This window comes from Telmatherina bonti (genome assembly GCF_933228915.1).
Source record: "Telmatherina bonti genome assembly, chromosome: 21".
Classification (NCBI taxonomy): Eukaryota; Metazoa; Chordata; class Actinopteri; order Atheriniformes; family Telmatherinidae; genus Telmatherina; species Telmatherina bonti.
Genome location: NC_136630.1, coordinates 5,114,696 through 5,127,287, shown reverse-complemented (window position 1 = coordinate 5,127,287; position 12,592 = coordinate 5,114,696). Strand labels below are relative to the sequence as shown.

Sequence of the window (12,592 nt, the reverse complement as noted above, 5' to 3'; positions counted from 1 at the left end):
CTCTTGCTTAGCGCAGCCCTGAAAAACCACATTTTAATTAAAAGATGAATCTGATGTAGCCCTAGGCCTTGTTCACACCATGAAGCGGAGACAGTAAAATGCCACTCTGGCCTCTTGCTTACATTATTATGGAGTTTGGAGCAAATAAAACCAGAAACGTTGGTGTAAACTGGAACTGGAGTCCTCGCACTCTGACCCTGTTTAACCCACAAAAAGCACAACAATGGGCGACCTTCATGTCATGTCTGTGCTGCTGCATTTTTTAAAATGTATTTGGTCATTTGAAGCAAACTCTGTTTCTGGTGGAAAATTTATTACTTCAGGAAAGACGCAGAGGTTACATATAACAGACAGCAGCTGGCATGCAACCATAGACTGTATGTAAAAGATGGACGGAGCCTCCGTGACGTCACCCATAGGTTTCTGAAGAGCTGAGTTGAAGCTCGGTGGGCGGTTCCTACCATCGCCATCTTGGCAGGGGCATGCGTGTTGTCTCACCCGGAAAATACAAATATGGGCAAAGAGGTGGAGCTGAGAGGGGGGTTGTGAGCGTCATGGTGGATGATTGACATTGAGCGAACTCTGAGCTGCCTGTAGCTAAGAGCTAACCGCACTAACCCAGAGATAACAGGAGCTAACCAGCTAACAAACGTAAGCGGATCAAAGCTAAGTCACGTTGTTAACCGGCTAAAAACCGCGGTTGTTCTACGTTCTTCTTACTTGAAGCGGGAGATTGGGTACCTGTCAATCAAAAGGACACGCCCCTAAATATGCCAAATTTTGATATTAAATTAAACGGGCGAGTTAGAAAAAAAATCACTCCCCCCACAGTTGTCATGAAGGTAAACATGACATATTAAACCTGAAATGGATTTTTGAACCAGGCTGTAAACATGTTTATTTCTGCTGTAAACATGTTTATTTCTGCTGTAAACATTTTTATTCCTGCTGTGAAGTTGGTCTTTTTAACATGGGAGTCTATGGGGATTTGCTCTGTTTTGCAGCCCCTAGTGGATGAAGGGGGAACTGCAGTTTTATGAACTTCCGTATTGGCTTCACTTTTAACTGCCGGAGGTTGCCGCTTGCATGCAACGCTTCTCTTGTTTGGTTGTGTTTCCAGGTTTTATGAGGATGCGGTGCACATCTGGGCGTGTCGTAAAGCCTCGCTGCCTTCTGGAGGCCTGGCTAACACACTACATCTTTTCCGGTCCTATAAGCATTTTTCCCTGCACAGCGACAGTTGTCATTCCGCTGTTATGTAAATGTATTTTTCTTAAAAAAATGTTCAGTGGAAACGTTGTGGTGTGAACAAGGCCTTAGAAAACCAGGACAAACTAGGATTAAGTGCAAGTTCCAGCCCACATCACAAATTCTGGAAGGTTTTGCGATTGCTTATACTTAAAGAGCCAAACACTGCACACTTACAGGTTTTTATTTCCACTAAGCAACAGCCACACGACTCTGCAGCAAGTCACTACCTTAGAGGTCTGATAAAAACCAGAACGATCCTTAAACAGCATCCGTTTAAGAAAAGGCAGACAACTTGAATAACAACTGGTCTTATACCTTATCTCCGTTATCCGTCTTTGCTTGAGCTGTAGAAAGAAAACAGAAGCAAAGTTGAGCTTAAGGAACATCTTTAACATCTGTCTTTTCTGGTTTACATCCATTCAGGTGCAGCAGGTGTGTTTGCCTCAGTGTGTGTCTAAACACAATCTCTGAAAATAAAAATATGAAAGAAATGAAAGAAAAAAAGTGAAAAATAAGTGATGATTATGCAGCATGCAAAGTGACGCTCGTAGACACCAAGTGCACGTGCGCGGCCAGGAGGTGGCTTTTTGGGCTGCATGACCAGCAGAGTGGGCAAAGATGGAGAGATGAAACAAAAAGCTAAAGTGAAGAGGGAGGACAACAAGCTTCTCCTCAAGTCAAAGTTAACGTCCGGAGAAATCATTTGGAGAAAGAGTGCTGCATAACAAAGAGCGGAAGCTGCTTTGTAAATCAAAGAAGTGGAAGGAATGAACTGAGGAGGGCTGGTTCTGAACTCGTGAACATGACAGCAAACAGACCTTTGAAAACAGCGACCGGCACCAAAGACTTTCTGGTTGTGGAGGTTTGGGAGGCTGATTTCTGGAGCTCGGCGGTGCCGGTGGCCTGAGCCACACTGCTCCTCATCTCTGAGTCATTCGGCATGTCAGGCTTTGAATAGCCGGGTCTATGTAAGCATGAGTCACTGCTGTTCTCAGCCTCTGTGTCACATAGCAATGTGGTCAAAAGGCAAACCTCCTCAGAAATGTTCCTACTGCTGTGTGTGGGATGGAGATTTCCAGAATTTGAGTCAATAACAGACGGACTTTGGGCTTGTTCTGAAGTGGCATTTTTGCTTCCAGAGTCATTGCAGGGCTGTAAAGCTGCTCCATTAGCAGCTTTTCCATCTTTCATCTGCTCAGAGACGAGCCACTCCTCATGGTTAGCCCACAAGCTTCTGTCTCCGATGGATGTCAGGTCTTCCAAAGCGGCGCTGCGGACTAAAGACGTCCCAGATGGGTTGTTAGCTTCCGTTAGGCACTCTGATGCATCAAGGCTAATGGCCCGGTGAGCATCGACAGCTCCGGTCCACTCAGGGCTCCCCCTGCTGGCCTCTGTGTCCCGTCTTATCTCCGAGCTGCAGCTTAGGTCTTCAGAGGCCCATAAAGAATCACTTAGTCTCTTCCCACAGTCGCCCAGCACCTTGTAGCCATGTTCCAGAGAGCAGGACGATCCCATGAAGTCCACGCCCCTCCCAGCGGCTCCAGGCACGGCAGGCTTTGCGAATGCGAGCTGACTGCGGACTCCAGTACCAGGCCTCGCTAATTTGTTTGGAAAGCAGATTAATGATGACATTCACAGCACTTGTTATCCATCTCCCCATTGAACAAAAAACAAATAATCAAAGATGTGAAGATGTGACGTCGACAAGAAAATAAATGAACTCCACAAAAAGTGACAATGCAAGACTGAAAACGGAGAAGTGACGAGTCCAGATGAAATAAAGCAAGATGGAACCAGAACAATGCATCACACTGCGGTGACAGATGACAGATGATGCATTCCAGTGTAAATAAACACATTGTGCATTTTATTATTATTATTATTATTATTATTATTATTAATAATAATAATAATAATAATAATAATAATAATAATAATAATAATAATAATAAAGGTGATAAATATAATATTAAATTCTCCTTATCCGAATCTGGCAAAAAAAAAAAAAAAAAGACAAAAAATTAAATCGTCCAAAAATTAATAAATTAAAAAAGTTTTAGTGAAGCTCGGAATGATTTAAACAGGTAGATTTGATGGTATTGATATGTCGTAAATATAGATTAACTACACATTATTCCAATAATACTAGTAATTGTTTTTTCTATTTTTAATTTTTTTGTAATTTTTAGATAATGTTTTTTTTTCAGCCGACAATCAAAGTCTGTTAATGAATTTGCTTAATTTAACAACTTCATTTAAAAAATAACCGATTGATAATATATTTATTTAAAATATTTTTCAACATTAACTGAGAAATAACAGCAATATTTGTCTGTTTGTAGGGATAAAACACCTTTTAATGTAACCAAATAAAAAATAAAATCTATTAGTTTTAAAACATAAAATAAAACAAAAAAACGGAACAAGAATCAATATGTGAAGTTAAAAAAACTTTTTAAACCAAGTTTATTTGTTAATAATTTGAGTTCCATTTTTAAATTATAAATATTTATCTTTTAAATTATATTAAAATTCAGTCAATGAACTCCAGACACTAATTCAGTCAAATTTTCCAACTCAGATCAATAAAATATAAAGAAAATATCAAAAAACATAAATCAATAGTATAAAAATACTGAAAACCGAGAACAATTCATTCTCTTAGATTACTTTTCCATCCACATGGAGTGATCAGGGAACTCATATCCATCTTGTGCAGTAAATAAAAAGAGTGAAAGTGCGATCAATAAAACATATAGCCTACCTGTTGAAGCTCCTCCTGCTGCTGATTGATCCATGAGGAGACGGATGGAAAAGACAAGAACAAAATCAGTACTCAGCATCAAAATCAATGAGACCACACGCTGCACGTCTTAAGTTAATGCAGAGAAATGAATGCAAGTTCGTGTCAGATAAATAAATCATTCAAAAGCACAAATTAAATATGCAAACAAATCAAAACCAGATTTGTTGGGAGTTTCTGCAAGTCTGGCATCTGGACCACGCTGAGGGCTCAGCTGTGTTAACATCATGCATGGGCAGAACAGCAGTCCTAAATCTGCCCGTGGTTTGGCCCTTTCTGTCTTTCTGAATTAACCATGATGACCAGTAACCATCCCAGATTTAAAAAAGGACCAGTGTGCTATTTTTGTCTGCTTATGATCATGTTTTAACATGTTAACCATCCCAGAATAAGCATGAATAAAGAAAGAAAAGAAGCCAGGAGGAAAGAAAAAAAGGAAAAAGCTGGTTTCTGTTTATGATGCTGAAGGAAAGAGATAAAAAGCTTCATTTTACAATCAGGTCACACAGAACAGGAAGCAGCAAGCAGCTTTGGTTGCAAATGATATCAGAAAAAAAGTCTGACACCTTGAAAATACACTTATTAGCTTTAATTACAAGACTCTCATATTTAAACACCAAATATGAATTTAACTTATAGCTTAGCCTAGAATAGAGCGGAAACAAGAGCAAGAAGAGCCACTAAAGCAGCGCTGTCACTTTCTGAATTAATAAAACAAACATTTCTGACTTGTTTTGATGGCACAATGACATTTATTATGTATAGACTGAGAAGCTACACTTCACAATTTCCGTGTCCATCCTGCCGCATCCATTTACAGCACCAAGTCACACATCTGCAATTGGATGTCGTTTTAAACGTTGATCATGGACAATTTATAAAAGAAGCTCAAACTGGTATTATTGGAGAAAACAAGCAGGAAAAAGGTGCAGCGCAAGAAATGAGACAAGAATCAACTTCAGACTGACTTTTAACTGCTGGAGAGAATTCAGAGAAGAGGCAGGATGAAAGATGGATTAGCCATCGGTAGGGGGCATCTCACTAAGATAATCTACCAAAAGTGAGTAAAGCAGCTTTAAAAGGCAATAAAATCCACTCAAAAGCCCGTAATGCTTAAAAATAAACATTAATTGTTTTCTATAAAGATTCCTTTTATCCTATGGGGACAAAAATGACCGGGAGCCACTGCAAGGCCATCACAGGCAAAACCATAAACACTCATACTCTCTCCTAGAGTCAGTTCAGAATATTTAAAACTCATTTACATGTATGTGGAATGTAGAAGAAACGTAGAGAATCTGGCAAAAACTCCACATGGAAAGATTAACCTTACATTAAAACAAGTAATCTTCATGAGGAGACTTAATAGTTTTACTTATATTGTGCCAATTCACAACAAGTCATTTCAAGACACTTTTAAAAGCTGCAGTTCAATCTAGTTAAATCAAATTAGTTCAAATCTATATTAATCCAGTCAGAAAGAAAAAAAGAAAATATCTATTTTTCCATTGATTATGTCAAATAATACTGTCCTTCACTAAAACTCGAGACTTAATACTTCAGTAGATTTAATTTTAATAAACTTTACTTATATAGTGCCAATTCACTACAAATCATCTCAAGACACTTTTAAAAGATACAGTTCAATCAAATTAGTTAAAATCTACATTAGTCCAGTCAGAAAGAAGTATTATACGCCTAAAAAAATGCTAGCTAGAACAGAACACGTGAAATAAAAGACCGCAGTCCAGCTAAAGAAACAATAATAAAAAAAACAATCACTAGCATTATTGCAATATTGTGTTAATCTATATTTATGAAATACCAATACCATCAAATCTGCCTGTTTAAATCATTCTGAGCTTCAATCAGAGATTTGGTTTACTAGCATGATAGCATAAAACTAGCATGCATTAGGAGATCAACTAAGAGCTGGTCAAAAATACTTTTTATACTAAAACATCACTGACTAAAACATCCAAATGGGTCAAATTATAAACATTAATGCAAATCTGCTTCAAAGAGAAGCTTGGTGTTTTTTTGCACGTGGCCTTAAGCTAGCTGTGTCTGAAAGTGCTAGCGGCTAACATTAGCTAAAAAGCAACAGGTGTATTTCAGCTCTCCATTCTACACTGCTACGAGAGTCATATCCATCTTTGAACACAATGCTCAGCAGCCAAAGAAAAGCAAATAAGTGTATTTTCTGGAAGTCAAACGACTTTGTTATCAGGCTTGAAATGAAACGGAAGCACAAGCAGCTTCGGGAGTGAGGGCGTACCAAGTTGCCCCTTGTCTTCACTCGAGCTGCTCTCTTTTTGTGACACAACTTCATCACCTTGCTTCTCTGCAGGTGTGTCTGCTGTGGATTAAATGAACGTCAGTATTTTAGAACAAGAACACCCTGATCAGGTCTGTTCAACATGTTCTGGTTTTCTTAGGCTTGTCCGCTCAGATGTACTTTCATCCTCATCACCTTCCTCTCCGCTTGCTTTGGACAAGCTGTCAGCATTAATATTTACGATCAAAGTGTGCTTGACCACCAGAAGAGTGGCGTTGCTGTGGCTAATTCTAACAGGCCTTATTTTCCATATCGGCCTGTGATCTGTGGCTGGGGAAGTGATGATTCGACATGCGCCTTGCACAGCAAATCAGGTTTAAAACAGAAAAAACAAACTTTAAAATCAGTTGGTGTTAGAGTTGGAATAAATGAAATATTCACACCAATAAAGCAGAAGGGAAAAGCATTTCTCTGGTAATATATCTGAAATAAAAGAAGGTTAATATGAAGAAAAAGAGAAATTAGAATAAACTGCACACAAAGCAAAGCATGCTAAATTAAGGGTTAAAGTGCATTTCAGACTGCATGACACTGCAGGCGTACCAGGCTGCACCTCTTCATCACGGTGGCTGCTGTCTGGCTGCGAGAGCTCAGATTTTACTCCATTTTCACTGAGCATTGATTCCTCCTCTGTGAATTAAAGGTAAACCGGAGTTCAGAGCAGCAGGAATCGACTCAGACACAAGAAATAACAGAAATCTCTCCAAAGGGAAGCTGTCAAAACGTCAACATTACCGCAGAGTTTTACACCTCACCCAGCACCATGAAGAGGAAATGAAACTGTCTTTTGGTATGAATGAAAGTCATTTACTACATAATGCATCAATCTTAAGTCACCCAACTGTAATCTGAGGCTGTTCGGATGATTTAACAGAATCTAAACAAAGTTCAGTTCAATCTCTCAGCAGCTAAAAAGAAAAAACTACATTTGTTCTCATATGTCTTCATCCCCTTTCATTAAAGAAAAGCTGAATTTACAACAGTCACTCAAATAACTGGAGACTTAAAGGAACAATAACTAAAAATTTGCAAAAATATAATTTAGTAATATAAGACACTGTTTTTTCATTTAATTGAGTTGAAGAAAAAAACAAACAAACAAACAAACAAATGTGTCCTGGACAAATGAGAGACTTTTCTGTTGAACAGTGGGACAAAATACCTGTCAACAGGTGCAGAAGTCTGACTGAGAGGAACAGAAAACACCTGACTGGAGCGGAAACATTAAAGGATTCTTCAACTAAATATTAGTTTATGACTGATGGAATGTGTAAGAAATTATCTTTTTTGTTTGCTTTTAAAAAAATATTTCTATTGAACCAGAATTAGAAAATAATGTCATGATTTTCATAAAACTTTTATTTATTATTACTTTAGTCAATTTCATCTTATTTTACAGGCAGCTGTTTTTTTTCCTTCTTTACTGAAAGGGTATGAATAAATATGAGCACAACTGTAAAACAGGTTGATCTCTGAAGGCATGAAAACAAGTGAAGACTGTAAATATTCAGAAAGAGAAACATTTATCCTGTTTTTCCTCATTACACACATACATACATACATACATACATGCTGAAATTAGAAGGTTAGTTATAAGAATCTCCTTTTCTTTCTAAATAATGAGGAAGTTTCAGTCTGGCATGAAATAAACAATGAGAATAAGAGAAATGTTGATGTGTTGGGATGAAGAGAAGACGCAGCGACGCTGCATGAACCTGGAATCAGAATAAAAGGTCGCTGGTGTAAAACTGACAAAGTAAATAAGGAAATTACAATCATATCAAGTGATCATGTTTTTATAATTATTTGATTAAAAGTAAAAAAAAAAATAAAAATCTCAAAATCATTTGAGTTTTTTGTTGAATTTGTAAAAGTACACTTTGAGACTTTATTATAATAAAATGAGAACGTCGGAGTAATTCAGAATTTTCTAAATATTATTAATAGAAAATAGAAAACATTAATAGAAAACATTTCTGAAAATGTGATTTATGATGATCTCAGACTAATAATCTAATCTAATAATAACAATAATAATAATCTATATTAATCTCTAATATCTCTGATAATCTAATAAACTACTCTTTCTTATAACTATAAGACTAAAGACTGAGGGTCACTGAGGGTGAGAAATTCTAAATTGATTATAAAATAAAGATTATGAGAAAGAATTATGAGAATCTTTTAATACTGAACATTTTCTTGCAAAATAAACATCTGAGATTTAAAAGCAGTAAATTACAGTGAGGAGTGAAAAAACAGAAGATGGGAAAATAATTAGTGACTCAGATTCTTGAAATTCCAACAATTTTTTCCATTAGATATAAGTTCATTAATTTTGAGATATAAAACTGATAGTTATCATTTCAAACTCCTCAGATTATGTTTGTTGTAAATAAGATTAAAAGTTAAAAAGATTTCGCTTTTGAGATGCGAAAAAAAATCATGAAATTCTGAATTTAGTTAGCCTAACTTGTATTAAATTAAATTAAATTAAATTGAATTAAATTAAATTAAATTAACTTAACTTGTAATCTGAATTTAATTAGTTTTCCTTTGTAATTAAATTAAATTAAATTAAAATAAATTAAACCCCGCCTTTCGCCCACAGACTGCTGGGATAGGCTCCAGCTTCTCCGCAACCCTGAATTGGATTAAGGCATTAGGAAAATGAATTAAATTAAATTAAATTAAATTAAATTACCTTGTGATCTGAATTGAATTAGTTTACCCTTGTAATTAAAATATTTGAGACTTTATTTTATTTGTTTATTTTTTAAATATGTACAATTAGCTAAAGGAAAATAAAAAAAAAAAACATCTGAAACAGCAGATTACAACCGGATTATGAGCAAACGGATGTGTGTTTTCCTATAGTTATGAGATCCACAGGATCAAAGCAGAAAAAAGGAAAACCCTGTTTAAACCATCACACAGGTAACAGGCTACCTGGCTACATTACACGAAGTGCAGCCACACCACTAAGCTCCGCCTCTACGGCGTCCACACACATCACTGCTGGGATTCTTACCGTCTGTCTGGCTGCTGCTTACAGAGCTGTTCAGATCCGACTCTGTGGGCGGCTTCCTGTTTCTACACAAGGTGATGGGAAGAGGAAACGGGGAGAACGACCGCACTAGTGAGGGCTGTAAACTGGGAAAAGCTAGGCTACGCACTAATTGGCCATATGGTTGGCGGGGTAAAGAGAGAGAAAACGCATTGCTGACAGGCCTGACATGAACAATCTGTCCAGATTCAAACTATTTCTTTTACAAGCAGAACTGAGAGACTCTTCTGTTTATTGACCTTATTTCTATTGAGTTATTTTAATGTGAGGTTTTCCGTCTGCGGCGCTGAAGGCCGGATTGTTTGTGACCTAAACTGGGAGAGAAGAGCGGCGCAGGATGGAGACGGGGCTCGTTCTTCCAGGTCTGACCCAGATGCCCATGCAGCTGCATGTCTTCTATCATTATGTAAAAAGAGATTAGAACAAAGCCCGGCTGAAAGTCAGGGGGCTCCGACTCTGCAGTCAACAAAGACCCTCAGAAAACTGCCTTCCTCCAGTCCGACTGAATAATCCCACTGTGCTCTGGGATTAAAGCTCCAACATGAAGCACTTGTGACTAACTTTTCACCCCAAAGGCCCAAAATGTGGATTACACAACATGCAAAATGATAAGTTAAAGCATATTAAAATGCTGCTGTAAAAGATTATTGATGGACGGGATTTACAGCTCCTCCTTTCAAACTGATAACTGTTGTATTAATTATCTCTTTATGTAACGTAATCCGCTTCTTAATGCTCCACAGGACTAAAACCTGCATTATAACATGTTACAAAACGCCATATTTTACCGATTAAAGATGACGCCCACTTCAAATCATCAATTCTCACATCCTTTTTACATCCAGTCACTGGATTCTCCACCAGTTCCACCTTGCTAGTACTGGTTTAAACCATTTTTTCCCTTTAGAACCACTTTAATTCATGCTGTTGGAAACATTCCTCTGAGATTTAGACACGAAGCTTCACACAGTTCCACCTCATCACCATGAGAACCTCCCCTTCCAACACATCACAAGGTTTATTTCAGCTTTTATATGTCATGTTTTATGTTCTTCATATGCATTCAGAGCTCAAATCACAGCAGAAATCTGAAATTAAAATGCTCCTTAACCTTTTCCTGCCCATAAGCGAATGATTCGTAGCTATCACGACGTTGATTTACTGCTGATGTTCTGCAGAATGTGACACAATCTGCTCGAGTCACTTCCTGAATCTGTGTTACAGGGTCTTCACCTCCTGACATGTCCACCTAGAGGACGATCGGTCGGTCCTGAGTCCGCTTCTTTCAATAGGAAGAGCCAGTGTGAATACATAAAGTGAAAGATTTCATCTCTCCAGTCAGCAGTGGACCAGTTTCACGGCGGCCACACCTCCTCCAAACATTAAAATTTACCAGTTCATCTGAGAAAAAGCCAGTTTATGCTGAGATAAGATCAGACAGATCCCTGCACCCAAACATCCCTCAGCTTATTTCTTCTTCATGTGAGGAAAAACAGGCAGGAAAAAGAAGTTTTGCATCGTTTCTGCTCCTTTAAGTTCTTATTTTAGTGTCTTGTAGAGTTGTTACTGTTTGTTTGGTGTAAACTAACCACAACCAGCTGATTTACTCTGTGATTAGTTAAGTTTCTTCACAGCAGCCCAGTCGACATCGGGTTTATAAAAAATATTCAGGTTAGCTAAAGTTCAATTTAACATAACTTGCAAACAAAGAAAGTTATTTAAAGACCTCTGATGGCTGTAAATTCTGACTTTAATTCCAACAAAAGCTTCACAAGCCACTTTTCCTGAAGCCATTTCATAAAATCTTTAGTTCGCGCTTGTTTTTTATGACCTTTATCATTTTCACGATTTAAACAGCTAAAAATAAAGTAAATATAAAGCAGTGGCGGATTTAAGAGATTTGGGGCCCCAGGCAAAGGCAGGCGTGGGGCCCCATGGTAAATATTGCACTTTCTACTCCACTACTGTACATTATCTGCGTCGCTAACAAACAGCCAGTGTAAAAGTCTCTTTGCTGGCTGAGAGGACCGTGTTTAATGACAGGGAAGGGTTGCTTCACTCGACGGTACGAACTGATCATTTATTGTGACGAGTCATTCTTTAAGTTACAGATCAACTCACTGACCGCATCACACACACAGATCACCCTATATACCTGAAGGGGGGGGCCCCGAGACACACATAATATAATAATCATTCTGCTGACAGTTTAGCGAATGTATTTTAATCTAAAACATCATTTTTGTTAGTAATAAATAACTAAGTAATAAATAACTATAAGTGTATGACAAGTTTTATGGGGTCCTAAAGACCTGGGGGCCCGGGGCAACCCCCTAGTTTTGCCTGGTGGTAAGTCCGCCCCTGATATAAAGTATTTTTCATCTCTCAAGAACATGCTCACCGCACGTTTTGGCTGATGAAGGTGGATGTGGCGAGAGATTGGTTCTTTTTTACAGTCATGAGGAGATGAATGGTCCAGGCATGGACATGGTGGTCATTATCAGCGTCTGAAATATGTACAAATCACACCTGTAACACTTGGTTTTTTTTTTAAGGTTTCATCTAAAAGAAAGGTTTTTATTGCAATATTTGCTCCCAGTCCAACAGATTTCCCACCATCTGCAACAAAGTGCGGCTCTGAAAACGACCTGGCCTGATGTGTTTCCACTGATTTCCTGTCGCGCCTCACGTAAAACTCTCCCACTGGCCGCATGAAGTCATAGGAAAGAATTCAGAGAACCTTGATGCCACATCAGAGGCGTTGCAGCTACATGTGTCTAATACCAAGTGTTTTTGTTTGGTGACAAACGCAGACGTTGAACCCAAAAAGGTCTGAAGAGACGAGATCAGCTGTCGTGATTTAGCTCAACCTGACGGCTGAAATCGTCTTCATCGTGCTTCACGTCACCGACACATCCATCCAGCGCTTGGTGTATCGGCGTGTCTCCAGCCTGACCTTTCATTTTGGCGTCTCCGGCTCCTCTGTGTCCCATCTGGACTCCGTTCTCCTGGTGGTGCTGCTCGCTGATGGTCATGTTGGCTAAGGAGGCGCTCATGGTGTCTCCAGAGCTGTAGCTGTTGGAGGCGTTGTTCATGTAGTCCATTGCCGGTCACAGGTCAGGCTGCAAGAGAA

At 38.4% G+C, this 12,592-nt stretch overlaps 1 protein-coding gene across 12 annotated transcripts in view; it reads right to left on the bottom strand.

Annotated features, from left to right (window-relative positions):
• mapta (microtubule-associated protein tau a) overlaps positions 1-12,592 on the bottom strand; it is a 52,115-nt gene that overhangs the window by 19,600 nt on the left and 19,923 nt on the right. For 7 of the 12 annotated variants that reach the window (XM_079260892.1, XM_079260893.1, XM_079260888.1 and 4 more), the window contains 5 exons: positions 12,416-12,581; positions 6,936-7,022; positions 6,333-6,413; positions 4,016-4,036; positions 1,567-1,595 (listed from right to left, as the gene is read on the bottom strand). In XM_079260892.1, the coding sequence (XP_079117018.1) occupies positions 1,567-1,595; positions 4,016-4,036; positions 6,333-6,413; positions 6,936-7,022; positions 12,416-12,563 (366 nt within the window). In that variant the 5' untranslated portion in view covers positions 12,564-12,581. The remainder of the gene's footprint in view (positions 1-1,566; positions 1,596-4,015; positions 4,037-6,332; positions 6,414-6,935; positions 7,023-12,415; positions 12,582-12,592) is intronic. The other 5 variants (XM_079260895.1, XM_079260894.1, XM_079260896.1 and 2 more) reach the window with 5 other exon arrangements.